This window comes from Pinus tabuliformis, chromosome 3_1 (genome assembly GCF_031772625.1).
Source record: "Pinus tabuliformis cultivar Carrire ecotype Pingquan chromosome 3_1, CPIR1, whole genome shotgun sequence".
NCBI lineage: Eukaryota > Viridiplantae > Streptophyta > Pinopsida > Pinales > Pinaceae > Pinus > Pinus tabuliformis.
In genome coordinates, this window is record NC_142301.1 from 917,071,435 (window position 1) to 917,092,696 (window position 21,262).

General features: G+C 40.4%; 1 protein-coding gene across 2 annotated transcripts in view; it reads right to left on the minus strand.

Annotated features, from left to right (window-relative positions):
* The window catches only part of LOC149190688 (beta-glucuronosyltransferase GlcAT14A-like), a 79,341-nt gene extending 64,113 nt beyond the window's left edge, over nt 1-15,228 (minus strand). Inside the window, exons 1-4 of one of the 2 annotated variants that reach the window (XM_089412243.1) lie at nt 14,941-15,228; nt 13,271-14,866; nt 11,951-12,026; nt 11,720-11,835 (exon numbers count right to left, since the gene is read on the minus strand). In XM_089412243.1, the coding sequence (XP_089268369.1) occupies nt 11,720-11,835; nt 11,951-12,026; nt 13,271-13,850 (772 nt within the window). In that variant the 5' untranslated portion in view covers nt 13,851-14,866; nt 14,941-15,228. Of the gene's footprint in view, nt 1-11,719; nt 11,836-11,950; nt 12,027-13,270 lie in introns of both variants that reach the window. The other variant, XM_089412242.1, reaches the window with a different exon arrangement.
* Between the last annotated feature and the right edge of the window lie 6,034 nt (nt 15,229-21,262).

Consider the following 21,262-nt stretch of genomic DNA (forward strand, 5'->3'; position numbering starts at 1 on the left):
GGTTGATAATTTAAGTTGAGAGCCTTGGAAGTTGCAACATCCTTGATGCAATACCAAGGCTCATCACTTTTTGGCGCTATTGTCAAGGAGGTGTCCAAGTAGGTGTTGTTTCTACTTAGGAGTTACTTGTTTTTTCCCTTTCTATTTTGCATCAGTCTTATTGATTTGAAAGCTTAAAAAAAAGAAAGAAAATTCAAAAAAAAAGAGCTAGTTCTTTCATGCCTCGTAGGAGTAGGGATAGTCAAGGGAAATTCCTACCAAAAACCCCCACCCCTTCAAGTAGCCAACCTTCATTCTTCTTTGGTGATTGTGAACTTCCCTCTCTGACTATAAGGGAGTTAGAAGACCCTCTAGGTGAGCAACCTGAAATTTTTTAGGAACCCATAGGGGAAGAAGAACCTATCTCACCTACCCAAACCATGGTTGAAAACAGACAAAATGAGTTTTTCCCTATTAGAGAAACCAATGGGGAGGCCAGAATGAAGAATATAAGCCTTGCTGCCCTTCCACATTTCCATGGCCTAACCTCTGAGGACCCTGACACCTTCATGTTTGAGTTTGTTGTTGTCTGTAGGACCTATGACTATGCCTTTAATGAACAGAAGCTAAAGTTGTTTCCATCTACCCTCAAAGATGTAGCCATGTGCTAGTTTATGGGTTTACCTAGAGGCAGTGTCACTACCTGGGCCCAAATGCAACAAGCATTCAATGACAAGTACAAGGATTATTGTAGGTCCAAAGAAACAAAGGAGGAAATCTTTAGGATGACCCTAGGACCAAATGAATCCTTAGAGGACTATAAGGAAAAGATTCCAGCTTAAGTATAGGAGGGCTAATTGTACCCTTGACCCTGAGTCACTCAAGCTAGTTCTTCTCCGAGGGATCAAGAAGGATGTAATGGAAACCCTCAACATGTTGTCTAGAGTAGACATCTACAAATTGCCTTATGATGACATCAAAATAGTATTCAGAATCACTCTAGGGCTGCTAGGAAAAAGGGTAGGTCTAGCCAAAGCTTGGTTAGTTCATCTCCCTCTACATCAGCCATCAAACATGAGATAGAAAGTATGATGGAGGATTTTAAGAGTGAAATGTTGCATATGTTGAAGTTTCTAAGTCTAACTGTTAAAAACCCTCCATGTACTTTCTAATTTATTCCTTCCTACTTGTTCTGATTAATTAACAAGTTATTTACCATGTAAATACTGAAAATGAACACAAGTACATGCTCAACACATTACAGATCATCAATTGAAGGAAACAGAAACAAGCACACAAATGACACCGTTATTTTTGGACTAATGTCCCCGGAAAAACCCAATGTGGGAAAACGGTGCAGCCATCTGAGGATTTGATTTACTAAGCAGTTTCAGAATACAATTTGGGTGCCAAATCCGGCTCACCCAACAAAGAAAAAATCTCGACAGTAGTACCTCTCCTTTGGAGACAGATGCTCCTGCTGAAACCCCGGATAAACACTCTGGCAGCTCCTTAGCTCCAATCTGCCCCACGAAAAACCCCAGCGTCAGCCTCTAGGGACTATGTCAGCCTCTTCTGCCCTCTGCGTTAGCTTTCCCGGCAATTCCAGCTATTCCCGGTAGTTCCAGCTTCTGCCCTCTACGTCAGCTTTCCCGGTTGTTCCCAGTAGTTCCCGGCAGTTCCGACTTCTACCCTCTGCATCAACTTTCCCGGCAGTTCCCAGCAGTTCCGGCTGTTCACTGCAGTTCCAATGTTTGCCCTCTGCGTCAACTTTCCCGGCTGCTGCGCTGATCCTCCCGTCACTATCTTTGCCTCTCTGCTTTTGTATTCACTGCCCCTCAGCTGTAACTCCAGATCACTCTCTCAACTTTCTCAACAAACCCAGCCCTAGAAAGTCAAAATCTTGATCTCTTGGTATATTCTCCAAGTGACCCTCAAGCCTCCTCTTATACTTTTCTCGTTGACAAATCAACGGCCGAGATTAACTCCCTAATCAACGGCTAAGATTAGATCTGGCTTGATCCATGACTTTTGGACCATTCTAACACAGTTTTATATTAATTCACATTAATATTTTAATTTCCCTAAGTTTAGACTTAGGGACTCCATTAAAAATATTAATTATTTTAATATCTCCCAAACTGTTTAGATTCCGCCCAAACCCTTTCTGGGTATTGGAGATCTCATGTGCCTTAGCCTCTCAACCAAATTTCGTGGCTAGAGCACATCTGATGCTACCCCAAATCAACACTCCTGCTTAGCGAGGACTGTGCTCTAACAATACTCCTCACTGAGTATTACTCTAATCATCCGGCATCGGTCCCTGATGCTAGGCCTACTGCCCATCATCTGTACTGCTGCATCCCGTTCTGCCACCCATGGCTCTGTCACTGCCATTGTTGCATCTGTACGACGGCTCCCTCTGCATCTGTGTTGCTATCCATGGCCCTGCCACTGCCACTGTTGCGTCTGCACTGCATCCCCTCTCATCATGTTGCATCGTGCTACCCATAGCACCGCCACTGCTAACTGCTGCACTGCAATTCAGTTACTAAGAAGTAAGTAACTGATCTACCAACTCTGACATCTCTGTCAGGCTAGAGACACTCCCGATGCTGAAGCTCCCTTTATCGCTAACAAGTGCTCCCTCTCTGACCTCTGTGTTGCTACAACAACTCCCTGCATCTATCACCGTTGCACACCTCTCTATGCCATCCTGCACTGGTGCAACACTCCCGTGCCTCTCACACTGTTGCAGCCTTCTAGCCTCGCGTTGTCCTGGAAATCCTGCACTGTAGCTTTCTCTGTCGCTCCATCCTCATCTGTCTCTACTGACATCTGCCAGTCCTGCTATTACTCTTCGGGGCTTCCGTAGCCAGGTATAATCCAAGAGGTTGGGTACCTCGAGGATCCTGCCCCTCATCTTCTGTAGTCCTCTTGACTACAGCTCGATGTCTCCCCATTTTCACTCAAATGGTGTGTGCACTCATGGCACAGTCATCGTCTGTCTCCACTTCCTTCTCTGCCCTTGCTGGCGCTTCCTTGGTCTCGGAAGCCTCTCCCTTGCTCTTCTTCCTTGGACATTGGGTTGCATAATGACCCAGCTCCCCACAGTGGAAGCATTTGACCTTGGAGAGGTCCTTCTTCTTCCGCTTTTCTTGCTTACCCTCAGATGCTAGGGCAGCATCCACCACCTCCTCCTTCTTGATTCTGATCCCCTTGCTGCTGCTTCCGTCTTGGTCACCCTCCTGATCTCTTCTTGGCGATGAGCCACCCACATTTCTTCCCAATCTGCAAGGGTCGCCCTGTCCAATATGCTCTGGACAAACACCTCCCAGTCTTCTGAGACTACATTCAAGGCTGTTCTCACCATCAACTCTGGATCTGGTGTGGCCCCTATGGAAGTCAGCTGATCTCGGATCTCCTTCAATCGACCGAGGAAGGTGTCGATCTATTCTCCCTTCTGCATCTGGTATGACCGCAGCTGATTTTCAAGAAGCATCTTCCTATGCACGAAAGTATGTTGATACAACTTGGTCAGGGTCTCCCACATCTCCCGTGTCGTATTCTTCTCGGCAATATGTGGTACTATATGATCCTTGACCCCATCAAGAATGATATTCTTGGCCCTTGCCATTGCTTCCTCATACCTGTCATTGTCAACTGGGTCAACTGGGACCGCTATCGTCTTCAAGGCGAAGTGCTTGACACGATTTCTGTCAAGTGCGGATAAGATTCTAGTATTCCAGACTACGAAGTTTGAGGCTCCGTCCAATCTATCCAGGTCTCTTACTCCGTGTAGTGCCATTCCACTGCTCTTCTACTTCCCTCCTGGAAGTTCTAGAATGTGACTCCCTCCGAGCCTCGATTTCCCTCCTAGAAATCCTTCTGTCGATGTCGAGATGCCCCCTACTCTAATCATCTGTGCAACCGCACCACTGATCCAGATTTCTCGGTTAGAAACCCTCAGTAGCAACTCCCTCCTCCTTGGCCTTGCCCTGTTAGGTATTGTTCTAACAACAGTACCCCACCAGCTCCACTCTGCAACTTATCCACAACCACCTAAACCCCAGCAACCTGAACGTGAGAGCTCCCAGGCTCTGCACAATCCCAGCACCAGCAAACTAGCTCCCTAAGCCAACTGCGTCAGCCCTCCTGGCCTCTGCATGGCTCTACGTGAGCCTGTCTTTGCCTCCCTCAGCCTCTGCATAGCCTCTTCTTGGCCCGAACTTGATGACGCAGGCACTGCGTCACCCCTTCCTTGTTGTTTTGCTGCTAGGAACAGCTTCTGTCACTCGAGACAACTGTTTTCTGCTGCTACTGATGTCCTCAGTTCTCCTGTGATCTGCAACCACGCTCTGATACCATGTTGAAGTTTCTAAGTCTAACAGTTAGAAACCCTCCATGTACTTTCTGATTTATTCCTTCCTACTTGTTCTGATTAATTAACAAGTTATTTACCATGTAAATACTGAAAATAAACACAAGTACATGCTCAACACATTACAGATCATCAACTGAAGGAAACAGAAACAAGCACACAAATGACACCATTATTTTTGGACTAATGTCCCCGGAAAAACCCAATGCGGGAAAACCGGTGCAACTATCTAAGGGTTTGATTTATTAAGCAGTTTCAGAATACAATCTGGGTGCCAAATCCAGCTCACCCAATAGAGAAAAAATCTCGGCAGTAGTACCTCTCCTTCGGAGATAGATGCTCCGGCTAAAACCCCGGATAAACACTCTGGCAGCTCCTCAGCTCCAATCTGCCCCACGAAAAACCCCAGCGTCAGCCTCTAGGGACTGCATCAGCCTCTCTACCCTCTGCGTCAGCTTTCCCGGCAGTGCCCGGTAGTTCCGGCAGTTCCTACTTCTATCCTCTGCGTCAGCTTTCCCAGCAGTTCTGGTTGTTCCGGCTTCTGCCCTCTGCATCAGCTTTCCCAGCAGTTCTGGCTTCTACCCTCTGCGTCAACTTTCTCAGTTGTTGCGCTAATCCTCCCGGCACTATCTCAGCCTCTCTGCGTTTGTATTCACTGCCCCTTATCTGCAACTCCAGATCACTCTCTCAACTTTCTCAGCAAACCCAGCCCCAGAAAGTCGAAATCTTGATCTGTTGGTGTATTCTCCAAGTGACCCTCAAGCCTCCTCTTATATTTTTCTCATTGACAAATCAACGGTCAAGATTAAGTCCCTAATCAACGGCTAAGATTAGATATGGCTTGATCTATGACTTTTGGACCATTCTAACACAGTTTTATATTAATTCACATTAATATTTTAATTCCCCTAAGTTTAGACTTAAGGACTCCATTAAAAATATTAATTATTTTAATATCTCCCAAACTGTTTAGAATCTGCCCAAACCCTTTCTGGGTATTGGAGATCTCATGCGCCTTAGCCTCTCCACCAAATTTCGTGGCTAGAGCACATCCGATGCTACCCCAAATCAACAGCATACCTTTGCCATATAGATGGATACTATGCAAATTAAAAGGAAGCAAAAGAAAGCAGAAAGAGCACTAGCTATCTTCTGCCCTAGATGCACTAAGAGACACCCTAGGAATGAGTGTCCATTGAATGTCATAGAAGTTTCCTCTGTTTGTGAGGAAAACCATGCAATATACAAATGTCCCTCTCTCCAGGTTTGAACGTTGTATACCAAGGGGCAAAAGGTGGTTCAAAGAAACTCTACTTCATTAACCAAAGGAGGCCTCAAGGCCCTCGGCCATATCAACAGGGCATGCAAGGTGTGCACTATCCTCATTACAATCCAAATCAGAATGCACCTTTCCAGCCTTGGTACCCTTCCACTCATCCATCATGGCCCACACCTCCTCCTTGGCCTTATACTCCTCAATATCCTCCTTAACCTATTAACCCTCCTTTCCAGCCATATCCACCTCAATCTTCCCAATGGGGCAACCCCTCACAAGGGTGGAGGCCTCAAACAACCCAACCTCCTGCTTTAATGCCTCCACCTCAACCTCAACCATAGCTCCCTCACCATACCCCACCTAAGAAACCTCAAATGCCTGCTCAACCCAATCTGAACTCGAACAATAAGCAGGCACAACAAGTTTATAATGGGGAGACATCCTATCTTGCTTATGCTATGGAAATCCAAGAGATCAACCTTTGGTCTGGGAAGGTGCTTCCATATAATCACCCACCTTCTCCACTTGGAGAGCTTGAAGACGAAAAGGAAGAGAGTGCCCCTTAAGTTGATGCACCTCCTTACCCTGAAAGGTTGGTCCACCCTAAACAGCACACCCTAAAAGAGGTTGAACTTTTGGGAGAATTGAAGAACTTATGTGTCAAAATACCCCTTATCCAGGCCATCAAAGATGTCCCCATTTACAACAAGCTTATCAAGGAAGAGTGTTTCAAAAGGCCTGGAAGAAGAAGGAGATACACCCACTATCAATGTTATTGGACAGTGGTATGATCTGATGCTTGGGAGGGTAATCTCCCCAAAGTACTTGGATCTGGGTAACCCAGTAGTGGATGTGCACATTGATGGCATTATGGTCCCTAATACCTTGATTGACTTTAGGGTTGCAATCAATGTGATGACCAGGGAAACCATGCTCAAGCTCAACCTCCAAGGGGCCTTGAGGAAGACCACTACAGTACTACAGCTTGCAGATATATCCAAAGTAGCTCCTGAGGGAGTTATTGAGGATGTAATGGCCTCCATTGACTCCAAGGAGTACCCCAATGATTTCCTTGTCCTCCAACCCAAAACCAAGTTTAATGGCTATCCTCTCATCCTAGGAAGACCTTGGATGGTCATTGTTGATGCTTACATTAGCTACAGGGCTGGGAACATGGCCATCAAGAATGGGCATCTATCAAAACAGTTTGTGTTGTATCCCCCTGCTCAACCTGCTATTGAGCATGACTTGCCCTTGGTGGTTAGAGGATGAGCAAGAGGAAGAATTTTATCAGGCATCCCTCTCCCTAATCTGCACACTAGACACTGCTATAGGGGGAGGTATCCTGATGAAGATGACCTTATCGACCATATCTTACAAAATCAGCCTCCCACTGCCATGCTAGTTGATGAACTGATAAAGGAATCTGAGAGTAATCCTTGGACTGATTTGTGCTTTGTTGACTCTAGCCTAGAACATATCAACGTTGTGGAGATTAGCCCATCTAGAACTCTAAAGAATAAGTAACTAAAGGTTGGTCGAGCCCTCCCCTTTTAGTCGAGCGTTCGTTACCTCACCCTGCCGGACCTCTCCTTAACAGTCGAGCCCTGCCGGACCTTTGAGTTTCAGATCTCAGAGCGGGCTTTGACCATGTCTCCCGAGAAAGATCAGTACATATGGCGTAAGACGATTTCACATAATCAACCCCTCTCTCTCAGTTGAGCAGGAAGATCAATTATGCAATGTGTTGAGGCAACACCTGGATGCTTTTGCTTGGGACTATAAGGAGATGAAGGGTGTGCATCCCTCAGTCTATACTCATCATATCTACATCAAAGAAGGATGCAAGCCTGTGCGCCAACCCCAGAGAAGGATGAACCCAGCTCTTAAGGACATTGTGAAAGAGGAATTACAAAAGCTACTGGATGTAGGGTTCATATACCCCATTTCAGATAGTGAGTGGGTGTCCCCTCTCGTTATAGTCCCCAAGAAAAATGGGAAGTGGAGGATCTGTGTTGACTATCGAGAGCTTAATAAGGCTACAAAGAAGGACCACTTCCCTTTTCCTTTCATTGACCAAGTCCTAGATGGCCTTGCAGGGAAGAGATTCTTCTCCTTCCTAGATGGATTTAGTGGGTACAACCAAATACAAATCAGCCCTGAGGACCAAGATAAGACCACATTCACATGTCCTTGGGGTACCTTTGCCTATAGGGTCCTTCCATTCAGTCTATGCAATGCCCCTGCTACCTTCCAGAGGGCAGTTCTAAGTATCTTTGCTAACCTTGTTCATGACACTATTGAGATATACATGGATGACTTCACTCATTATGGATGTGATTTCCAAGAAGCTCTTTCTAATTTGTGCAAAGTCTTAAAGAAATGCATTGAGATGAATCTTTCATTGAGTCTTGAGAAATGTGAATTTTTTATGAATGCAGGGACTGTCCTTGGCCATTCCATATCCAAGGAAGGGATACAGGTTGACCCCAACAAAATTGCCATCATTAAAAGGGTCCCTATCCCTCAAAAGCAAAAAGATGTCAAGAGATTCCTTGGATTGGTTGGGTATTATAGAAGGTTCATTAAAGACTTCAATAAATTAGCTTCACCCTTGTTTGGACTATTGGCTAAAGATTCAGACTTCTGTTAGACAGACAACTGTCAAGAGGCCTTTGAGTGCTAAAAGAAACGTTGATCACTGCACCCATCCTTAGAGGTCCCAACTAGGCATTACCTTTCCATATACACACAAATGCATTAGATAAAGTTGTAGGGGCAGCCTTAGGACAAGTGGAAGACAAATTGCCTTATGCTATCTATTTCATCAGTAAGAACCTTTCTAAAGTTGAGCTAAACTATATAGTCACTGAAAAGGAACTCCTGGTTGTGGTACATTCTTTGAACAAGTTTAGGCATTACATCACTAGATATCAAACTTTTGTCCACACTGATCATGTAGCCATTAAGTATCGAATCAATATACCTGATGTCAATGCTAGGATAATTAGATGGTTGTTATTATTGCAGCAATTTGATTTGACTATTATTGACAAACCAAGGAAAGAAAATGTGGTTGCAGATTTCTTGTCAAGACTAGCCTTGCCTGCAGAAAATGAGGAAATGGTAGATGATTAGCTCCCAGATGAACACCTCTTTGCCATCTCGGTGCTCTCTCCTTGGTTTGCTGATATAGCCAACTACTTGGTTGCTGGGAGGTTCCCTCCTAATCTATCCTCCAAGGAGAAAAGCAAGATTATTAGGAAAAGTGCCCCATTCACTTGGATTGGGGGAAATCTTTTCAAGTTGGGGCCAGATCAGATCTTGAGGAGATGTGTGAGGGAAGAGGAGGTCTTTGACATCCTCTCAGCATGCCATGATGGACCTTGTGGAGGCCACTTTGCTGCTAAGAGAACAACCTTCAAAGTTCTACAAGCAGGTTACTACTGGCCCACTCTACATCAAGATGCAAGAAGGTACACCACCAAGTGTGATCAGTGCCAAAGGATGGGTAAGCCCACACCTAAGGATGAAATGCCCTTACAACCTCAAGTGACTCTAGAGCCATTTGAGAAATGGGGCATGGACTTCATTGGGCCCATTGATCCCCCATCAGGACAGAAGAAGTATATCATTGTGTGCACTGATTACCTAACTAAATGGGCTGAAACAAAGGCAGTTAAGGAAGCAACTGAGCAAAAGGTGGCTGAGTTTATGAGGGAGAACATCTACAAGTTTGGTTTTCCATATGACCAGTGCAAATGGCAGAGGAACTTCCATATCATCATCAACAAGCAAATGTGTAGGCTGCTATCCAAGATAGGTGAAAAAGTTCTCCTATGGGGTAACCCATTTTAGTTGGTAACAGGTACAATGGAATAAGTGAATAAAATATGTGAACCGCTGCTCTCAAGAGCAGATTGCTACTCCTAAAATGCACTAATTTTCCACAGGTGCACTAGTATTATACAATAACACCATCATAAATGTAATGGAATCTTAAAGGAGTATGAGGAATGCTGTAGTAATAGCATGATGCCAAAGACACAACTAAGCTACCAGATGCATATTCACAAGACCGAGAATGACAATGAAAATGGGAAAATCAGGAGTGTATCCATCTATCTATCTAAACATATATATGACTGCCTTTGGACACCCTTCCAGTAGATGTGCAAGTACGAGTTATACCCCAACAAAGAGCCCAACCAACATGGAGCAAATATAACTAATATCCCCTAGGGAGCCCAGACCAAGATCTTAAATGAGAGAACAAGATATCAAATGAGAGAAACATTCTTAAACTCATGATGGCATCTTTTAAGCCTTCAATTATCAAGGTCGTTTTTGCCTACTTATTTGTCCCCCAATAATTTACAACCATCCATAATTAAATCAGCCTACATCTAAACAAAATACCTTCTTGTATATGTGAGCCAATACCTATTTATGGATAAACATATTCAGCTGTAAGCAACTGCTTCTATACGCAAACATGCCCTTCTACATGCAATTGTGATGCAAAATATGGGCTTTAACAGTCTAATGCTATTGGCCTCATAATTTATTTTGCTGTTACAAAATATAGATATCTGCTTAAGCAGGTCAAATTGCATCCCATCTAAAACAAGGATCCTCTCCTTTAGTGGAAAAAAGTTGCATGGCCTGAATAGTATCAGTTACACAATTTGAATTATGAAGGCTTGTGAGAAGTTCAAGTTTCAAGACATGTGATGACATTAATACATTTACATGTGTGATGGTACCCAATTCCTACACATATGTATCCACTACTTCTCAATTCACAACCCCACCTTGATGTTCAAGATTTCTATAAGTGTGCATTTCACAACGTTTTTTTCCACTATCGACTATTGAGAAATTATATGCAATAAGGGAGTGAATCCAAGTTCCCGTTGAAAATGTAACTAGGCTCGGTCTTCATAATGACCTTTGAATTTGTATCAATGTATATTTCTTGAAAAAACAAAAAGAAAATTATTATTATTTCTAGACAAAGCATGTTATTCATGCTTCTAGGGTTTATCTGAGTCAAGATGAAATTTTGTCATGTGTCAAAACCCTTTTCAGCAATTTGTAACAAAAGAAAAATATTATTTTTGAGTCTAGAAAAGTCTTTTTGACTCCAAAGACCAAGTCGGCCCTGCCCAAAAGAAGTTGGCCTAGAAGAGGCTAATTCGACCTCCTAGAATGGCTATATAAGGAAGAGACTTCAACCTCATTTGGAAACCAGCACACAAGTTCAATTTCTGTGCAAGAGCAAGAAGAAGAAGTGCGGAGGCCAAGGAAGAGAGAGAGAATCGAAGGAAAGAAGAAATTTTGAGTTTTTGTTTGTCTTTCTCCACACATGCAAAGTTGTTGGGGTTACTCTGCGAAATTATAGGCCAAAATTCTGTTTCTACAAAGTTGCTGGGGCAACTCTGTTCTGAAAAGTTGCTAGGGCAAATCTGCGAAGGTGCTGGGGCAACTCTGCGAAGTTGCAGGTCCAAAATTTTCTGCCTTGAAGAGGTTTGACTAGCTGTGACTCTCGTTGACTTGGCTTGATTGAAGGAGATCTGAAGGAGGGTTGACTTGGTGCTTGAGGAGGTCTTGGTCTTTGGGTTTTGGATGTCTCACTTTGATCTAATTCTATAAGAAGAGAAGAGTTTATTGGGTTTTCCCCTTCGAGGAGTTTTGCCCTGGCTTGGATCCTATATCTTGTGTTCTTTGTGTTCTTGTGATCTTCATGTTTTGGTAATTGCTGGATGAAGAAGATATAATAAAATAATAAAAGGCCAACAAAATCTCACAAGTAATTATCAAATAAGATGAATCAACCCTAATCTACATCCACATTGATTTCTCAACAGTTCCAATGTCTAATAATCTAAGGAGTACCTGGCCCATCCTAAGCATTGTGCATATCTCCAGTGCATAAAGATGAAAATTAGTTTTGTTTTTCATTATTTCTGGAACATAAATTTTTGGCTTCCTAAGGCTGATGATCTGCTTATCGTTGAGACAAATCAAATCAATGAACGAATGCAAGTCCATAAAACTGGATGATCACATTGAGTGACTACCTGCATATAATTTGAATGCCGTTGGAACAGCTCGATGCTGAGTGGCCCAAAATATGTCTGACTTTCTTGAATGGTACAATCCTGGGTCAATAATAATTGGTTTAGCTCTTTGATACCTGCAACCATAACACTGACTCAATTAGAATAGATATATTTACATGTGAACTAAAACAAAATTTGCTGACAAAATTTTGTAATGGAAAAATGATATGTTGAAATTCTGATCCCTACTCTTTCCATCCAATATCACTCGTATGCTCAATGAAATTTAGGTCCTTTGGCAAGTAAGAGAAAACATGGAGTAAATCTGCATAACAAACACAAAGTCAGCTTCTCGTTCTATGAGGCTATTATAGCAAAATCCAACAGTTTATCTTTCCTAGCTCAGTTACTGCAACAGCAAGAATGAGGAAAACTGTATGTTTCTGATATCTAGTAATCCTATTGTCAGGAAATTCCAGTTATTCAGCACACAAACTCAGGCTTCAAGCAAAAAGGTATTCATACATTCTGATACTAACAAGTTTTTAAAGCGTGACTCAAAAAGATTTGTTATTATTATTATTATCCAGTTTTAAGGTCACAGGCAAGCCAGACACCAAATTGGTGTATAAGAGCCCCTTGTTTGTGGGACAAGGGACCCACCTCCGCACACCTGCATTAAAACCAATAACAGGTATCCCATAGAAGGAAAAATATTCACTCACCTAGCCCTACAGTCTGGATTAAAACCTGCATTATTCTCTATAGATCACCTGCATTAAAACCAATAACAGGTATCCCATAGAAGGAAAAATACTCACTCACCCAGCACTACAGTCTGGATCCACCAGTCCCAGAGTTTTAACAAGAGAATGTAACCTAAGCACACATGCAACTGTGCTCATGGCCCTAAACAAACGGCGTATAATCATTGTAATGAAATATTGGTATTCTCTAAAAAAACGTAACTGCAACAATTGGAAGAAGCCCTTGTAGGCATGTCCTCTTACAATATCCATGGCAAGCTACACAACAAAATTGAATTATTTCTCAATTTCCAATGAGGCCTATAAAAGTCGACGAAATGTCTGGTGACAGTTCATGGCCTGCAGTAACCATAACTGCCACGCAGTTCTTTGAAGTAATAAATCCCAGATTTGCAAAACCTACCGTAAAAACCAAATGGTTTTATCATATTAGCTACAGTAATTGAAGTAAACAATAACCCAAGTTAACTTGAAAGTTGATTGTCAATTTTGCCCATACACAAATTCATTGCCACCTACAACTTTTTGCTTGTTCGCTTTAGCTTAACAAGATTTATAGCCGATAATTTGTTCTGCTATTTATCATCCCAATTTAACAGTTTCTGTGTAAAATTATTTCAATTGTTCGACTTTGTAATACCAACTACAAGCTTAATAATCTATACTGTGAAAGAGAAAATTAACCACAAACTGATTATCTACAACACCAAAGCTTAATTGAGTCCCGAAGCTCAAGACTGACAAAAAGGATAAAGGGGTGAAGAACGAGAGCAATAAAACAAGTCACGGGGAAAAAGCTCACCATCTTGTGTAACCAGTGGATAATCAGATGCACTGAGGTTGATAAACCAATCCCATTCTTTACTTTGCTTTAGCAGAATGGCCACGGCATGAAGTGTACAAGCGATCATAGTTGGACCCTTATATGTAACCAGATTGGCCTTACCGACAACATGGACATTCTTTGCTTCCACGAAGATTGGCTCCATCTTCACAGATTTTGCTAATTCAAGCCTTTCCCTTGGAGGTGCTTCCAGATCTAAATGCAATAAATAATGATTTCTTGGATGATAAAGAGCCTGTAAAGTCCGTATCATCCTCTGGCTATCTCCTTTGGTTCCAGAAATAAGGTATGCTATTCTTGGAGGCTTCGGCAGGCCACGATGAGGAAGTTCAACTATATCAGATTCCACATAATGACCACTAAAATCATCAGTTCTCTTAAGATGAAATACATCAGCAGAATTAGACTCCCGGGAACAAAATCCAAAGTGGATCATTGCCATGATAAAAACAATTAAAGATACCATGGAGCTGGCAATGAGTGGAAGAAGCCACCTTCTTTCCACTCCCATACCCATGTGAGAATGACTTTTTTTCATTTCTTTACATTCAAATGTTATGTCCTCGTACACTTAACCCTGTCTCAAGTACCTGATCAAGCTGTAAAATCACACAACTTGTACCGAACTTCAAGTAACAGGGAAGCCACTCACTGTGAAAATACCGAAATATTTGTAGCTGCTAGGATGGTTATGCTCACTCACTCATGTATATTACTGGCTGTGCCTTTAGGCTGTCAGTGCTTCTGATAGAACTTAATCACACCAACAAACTTTAAGAAAATCATGTGGTTCATGTGGGCAAACAACTTATGCACAGGAAATTAAACAACCCCGACAGACAGAATAATTGTAGCTCTTGCTACACACCATCTAGGTGATGCAGTACCCACAGTACTTTGTCATAGTTCCCAGTAGATACATGTCCTTATATTTCACTCAGCTAACATGTCAAATAATGCCTCTGGATAAATGCAGTTGCAATTGCAAATAACACAGATGCAATCTATCCAAACACCAACAGCTGGGCAGACCCCTTGTGTATATCCCTACAGCCTAATTACAACCCAACCAAATATCTTCTATGTATATCTCTATTTTTCTTTTTTTAATTCAGAGGGGACTCGGCAACGTCTCTCTTATATTTAAATATCTATATATACACGCAAGATATATCTCTACCGAATTAAATACCCATTTAGACAGATCATCTTCTGTATGTACTGTGTATATATATCTACAATCAGAACCACCCACAAAAATGGTTAAATAGCAGAAATGTGCTCTTGTTTTTTATAGCCTGATCTGAAAACCAAAGGCACCCAGAAAAAAGTGAATAATTTCAGAAATTTCTGCTTCTTCGGTTATCTGCACTAAGAACTAAATACAGCCCAAAAAGCTGATTTATCCACATAAATCTAAACTGTAAATGCAACCACAGTCTTGGATAAATTGCACAGAATCCCACTCCCGTCGGATTTAAAATGCCAATACATCCCAAACAACCAATAGTTTACAGGTTTCCTTTGCTTTGGATGCTGGGAGGCCTCCAAAACCTGACAGCAGAATTAAGGTCGCATTTGAGACCAAATGTATCTACCAAACCTCAAAGAATGGAGAGAACTTTTACCTGGATTGGCTGTTGGAGAGAACCTGAAACTGAAACATATCTGAAACGAAATGCCAAGTTGAAATGTATTGCTCGCTTTGAAATCTTCGAAGGGGCCAGAAGGTTGCGTGTAAAGATCGTATCTGACGCCCAAAGGAGAACTAACTCACATGTTTTGGTTGTTGGGTACTGTGCTGTAATTGTAAAGCGAGCGGGTTAATATCGGAAGTGTCGGGTTGGGAAGTTGGAAGGCTCGCAAAGGCACGCGAATTCCCAACCTCTATAACACGGAGCTGCCACGATGGAAAAGACAAATAACCAGCAAATGCCACGATAGAAAAGACAAATAACTAGCGATTGGACAGGGTGCAAAGAACGCGTAAGTGGGAGAAGAAATAATGAAGAGAAATATATGGACAATGAAATATTGTCGAAATTTGAATTTGTATATATGTTTTAAAGAATAGAGTAGGAAGTTAAATAAGTTAAATTAATATAAATGTCTGAAAGTTAATGGTAATTTTTGTAGGCACAAGGTAAATAACACAGAAGTTCAATTTGTTTAGGGTTTTTTGAAATGGTATGAAATGAAATTTGAATATGGAAATTATGAGGTATTTATTAAGTAAAGATATGACTTGCATTTGGGAGAAATTCAGCAAGTTGTTGTTAAGATGAGCAAAAATTAGACTACACATGGAATCATTGTATCGGTGAATGTTGTGAAAGCAATTGGGAAAAGCTCTATGATCGGGACAACCACGTTTGTGAAAGCACTTGTGAAAAGCTCTAAGATTGGGACAAAGGCACGCCTTCTAAGAAAGTTTACTTTAGCATTTATGTGAAAAGGTTGTTGGATGCATATGTCATTTATATACAATAGCTTTTGCAAAATGATTGAAATATTAGTTGAGATGGCTCTCCTGGAATCCACAAATGGTTCATCATATTTAACAAGTAAGAAATGAGGTACTTACTCAATCAAATCTATCTCCAAACATTATGGTGCATACTATTATCTTTTATACTCTTAGTTTGAAGAAACAATTTTGTGGCATAGCTCCTTATGTCATTTATGTTGTGTACCTCGTTCATAGAAACATAATATTCACAACAAAATGCACAGAAATATTGTGCCATAAGAAAAATTAACAAATTTTAAATTTAAATTTTGTATAATATTTTTAGAGAAAATTTAGATAGAAAAATTAATGCTTTTTTCTATTATTTAAATTTCAATTACCAAAACTAAATCTAATTAATAAATGTATTTAAAAAACTTCAACTAACCTATTTAATTATTAAAAAAACCAACTAATTGAAAAAAAAAAAAAAAATTAACAAACTACTTAATGATTATGATTTCTATACTGAATCATAATATTAACATTTTAAACTGTATTATTTATAGTAGATAAACTTATTATTATTTAGATAGAAAAATTAATGTCTTTTCTATTATTTAAATTTCAATTATCAAAACTGAATCTAATTAATAAATATATTTAAAAAACTTTAACTAACCTATTTAATTATTAAAAAAAATAACCAATTAAAAAATTTAACTAACTACTTAATGATTATGATTTCTATACTGAATCATAATATTAACATTTTAAATTGTATTATTTTATAGTAGAAAAACTTATTATTATTCTTCTAATCAAATATTTCTAATTAATAACCAAAAAATATTTTTATGAATGTTCTCTTATTAATTTAGTCCAACTTATAAATATTATGTTAGTCTCGTTGCTTTATTGGTTGTTTTTTCTTTTTAATATAAGGTCAAAAGTTAATAATTTTATTCCCTCATCAATAATTTTACGTCAAAAATCTCCTAACAACATACATTTTTTTCTTTTTGCATTAAAATTGCTTATTAATCACATTAACATCACTTCATTATATCTTCTTTTATAACCACCCCAAAACTATTTTCCGATATATTATGCTTTGGTTGAGTCTCTATTGACTAGCAATTGCACCAGATATTGCAAAGGAAATGTCGTAAGATAGTAGCATAAGAACCAATAGCATAAAAGAAAGAAGATGTGACCAGAGTATTCTATAGGGAGATGAGAGATAGGGGCAATCTACCTACCTAAATAAATTAGAAAGAAATGTTTCATTAATATAGATAATAATGTCCCACTTAACATGAGATGGATCATTTTAAACAATAGCAACATCACCCTTATGTAAAAAATAAATATTTGGAATACACAAAAATTAACATTTTTTGAAAACTTTGGTTAAAATTACAAAAAAATTGCAAACTAATGCATGATCAAGGACTAATATAATATTAAGGTGAAGTTAAGTTTTATCAAAAAAAATTATTGACAAGATTTTGATTTTAAATACATAATGTTTCTACCATGGAAATGGAGAATATGTTTATGAACTAAAACCTAGTAAGTATTAATTGTTACAAGTAAAACATATTTACATGCAGTCGCTTTGTTCATTGTTCTTTTCACCCAACTTTAATATTTTTTTAAACAAAAACAATAAAAAAACATCAATTAAATCAAGAAGTTCTAATCATTTACATTTTTTATTATAATTTTGGTTGCTTTTATTATACCATTGTTTTCTATTTTTTTTCTAAATTATATCACCAATATTTAAAATAAAGTAAAAAATTACATTTTTTTTAAAATTTTCTGCTCAAATTGTAAGAATTTTGCTACAAATAATAATGCTATATAAGATTTTATAGCTACACATTTTAAGTCATTTTAAATCACAAATATTATTAATTAATTTTTTTAAAGTAACAAAACATTATTCATTTAGCTAACTATTAATTTACTACTAGTACTATTATTCGAAGTCACTTAAATATTATTATTGCCATATAATTATCTAAACTCTTTTTTATAATATTTTAAAGCTAACAATTTTTAGATATTATAATCCCCAAATCCATTCTTCCCATTCTTAATTCAATTAATGATGACTTTTGCAATTAAGAATTAATTTTTGTAAATCTCTTAATACAACTAATGATATGACTAATTGAAACTGAATAAATTCTCAATAAAAACAATAATGAGTGGAGAATAGTCCCAAATCATCAAATGCATCTTCAAAATCCCAATCAATATTCATATACAACTACATGCCACTCATGAGCACAATGCAAATTACCTGTATTATTAAAAAAAAACAAATTATATTACTTTAATTTATAATAATACATATATAATGATAAAGAAGAACATTTTTTTAAGTTAAAATATAGAATGTTTCATGAGGTAAGAGATTATTTGGAATTCTCTAAAATTTTGTAGGTTATAATTATATTAAATTTTTCATATTGTGTCGAAGTCACTCAAGTTATCGGATCGAGCTGTCGAAGACTGAAGACCTAGCCGCCGACTGCACTGCGCCTCTGGCCGCAGGCCAGCCTCGGCCTCCCTCGCTGCAAGAGAGGAGCTTTGACACACTGTACTGCACGCAGAAACAGAGGTCATCGCACCTGGAATATTGGCAAAATCCGCAGGCTTGAAAGATTGGAAAGACTGGGATGTTGGGGGCAAGCCAGCGCGGCCCCACAGATGCCATGGAATCCAGCGGGGACTCTGCCCCTCCTCTCAACCCACCTCCGGAGATTTCTGCATTCAAAGCATTAATAGCCGCAAGCTTGAAACGCCCTCCCACGGCTAGCCAGCAGAAGTTCGTCAAGAAACTTGGATCGATCCCTACGGTTGCCCTTCCTTAAGAAGAAACATGCAAGGCAGCACTGAACCTTGCGGAAAGAGGATTAATAAGCCAGTTTACGGGCCTCTGGCCTTCTCCAAAATCGGTCGAGAACTGGATCCAAAGAAACTGGTCTCCACTGATTAAAGATGGAGTCAAGAGCTATTTTGTTGGCAAAGGGTTCTTCGTATTTGTCTTTGAGAACCCAGAAGATAGAAGTCTCATCTTCAGAAATGGCCCTTACTTCATGGGACCACAAGGCCTGTATTTAAACAAATGGTCTCCGGACTTTGACCCCTCTCAGGATGTCCCCTCCGCTGTCCCGGTGTGGGTGCGACTCCCCCATCTGCCCCTGCACTGTTGGAATCAAAAAACCTTCCAGATCATTGGTAATGCGCTCGGAAAATACATAGACCAGGCAGCAAGGAAAGACCAGTACACATGCGCCCGAATCTGTGTAGAGGTTGATCTAGAAGAGGGTTTGCCTGAAGCAATAAAGCTCTCTGTCGCTGGGTGGACTCACATCCAGGAATTGGATTATGAACAACTCCCTTTCAAATGCAGACACTGCCACGAGCACGGCCATTTTGCGAAACATTGCAAGAAAAAAGCAGAAGACCAAACAGACAAAACAAATGAGGACCAATGGACGGTAGTTCGAAAGACTGCTCATCAAAAAAAAGGAAATGGAAAAGGGCATAACTCCGGAGATCCAGGCAGCTCCAAGAGCAACCAAGAAAGGGATGCAACCCCGAATGACATTGAAAAAGATTAGACTGACAATCAAGAAATGGATGCAACCCTGAACGACACTGAAAAAGATCAGACCGTCATAGCAGGTACGACACAGGAAAAAAAGGCAAATACAGAAGATCCACCATTAAACCAAGAAGGGGGAGAAGCTACACAGGCTGAGGTATTGCAAGGTAGCCCCTCTAATCCATCTTATGCAAAAGTAACAAGGAAAAAACCAGTAGATAGTGCGGGTTCTTCAGAGGATGAAGCCTTTGAATGCCCCTCTAGAAGAGCAGGAAGGAAATCCCGCAAAGAAATAAGGGAAGAGGAAGCTGTGAGACTCAAAGTCCAAGGCAGCCAGGCCACCATAGAAATGTCCATTGGAAGAAACACCAGACCAAGGCCTTCAAAGGGAGGCCCTACTCCCCCTCTCAAGTAAATCATGAAGCTCGTCTCTTGGAACTGTGGAGGATTGGGGAATGCCTCCAAAGCTGAAGCAGTCATGGATCTCCTGAAAATAGAACCCACAGATATTCTCATGCTCCAAGAGACGAAGATAGAAGCCCGAGCGCTTCTAGACATCAGCAAGTCAAAGTGGAAGAAAAGTGCAGGCAAAGCAGTAAACTCAAGGGGCTCCTCCGGAGGGCTGGCAACCCTCTGGTCAGAAGACTCTTTTTTACTCAAAAAATCTCATGAAACTCAGCACTGGATATTCACGGAGCTAACACAATGTGCAAGTAAGCTGTCTTTCTCGCTATTTAATCTTTATGTTCCTGTTACTTATACTGAAAAAAGAGAATGCTGGACCTCTCTCTCAGCATTTTTAGACCAGCATACCCCAAGCAACATAATTCTAGTAGGTGACCTCAATATAGTACTGAAATCAAAAGAGAAAAGGGGCGGCTCCAACAACAGAGACCCTATGTTGGCCTTTGTGGAAGAGCTAGCGCAGCAATGGGACCTATTAGACTTCAAGCCCATTCGCGGTCTATATACCTGGTCCAACAACAGATCTGGGTCAGAACATATCTCTGCTCGATTGGATCGATTTTTGGTACAAGGTTCCCTGATTATGGATAAAAAGATAATCAAAACAAAAATTTTACCCAAGTTAGCTTCTGACCACAAGCCGATCCAGCTGCTCCTTGAAGATGAAGAAGATCTAGGTCCTCTACCATTCCGCTTCAGCCCTTTATGGATTGAGAGAGAAGGTTTTTTTGAAACTGTTAAAGAAGCCTGGGCCAAGTCATTCTCAGGGTCCCCAAGCTTTGTTTGGGAACAAAAACTGAAAGCCACAAAACAAGCGTTGAAGGAGTGGATAAGGAAACCAGTCCCTACTCCAATCAGCATAAGGAAAGAGGCAGTATACACATTGGAGACTTTACAAACGGAATTGGAGAGCAAAGAGATCACAGCTGAACTTCTGGAACAAGAAATTAAGGCTCAAGCTGCTACATATCGATCATTCAGAAAAGAAGAAGAATACTGGCGAATCAAATCCAGGAGTCTGTGGTTAAAGGCAGGCGACCGGAACACCTCCTTCTTCCACAGACAATATAGAGCTCGGCTGAACAGGAATCACATCTATGAAATAAGGACAACAGAGGGCCATGTCAGCAAAGGCTTTACCCAAGTCAAAGCTGCTGCAGACAACCATTTTAAAAATCTTTTTAGTGATGGAGCACAGGCTTCCGAGGGGGAAATAGCAGAATTCCTCTCCAATATCCCTCATCTAATCAGTCCAGAAGAAAACGTTGCCCTCACCAGAGAAGTAATAGAGGAGGAAATTATAAAAATTATATGGTCCATGGAATCAGATAAGGCGCCGGGCCCAGACGGATTTACGATACACTTCTACAAAGTTTGCTGGAACATCATCAAAAGAGATCTCCAAAAAATG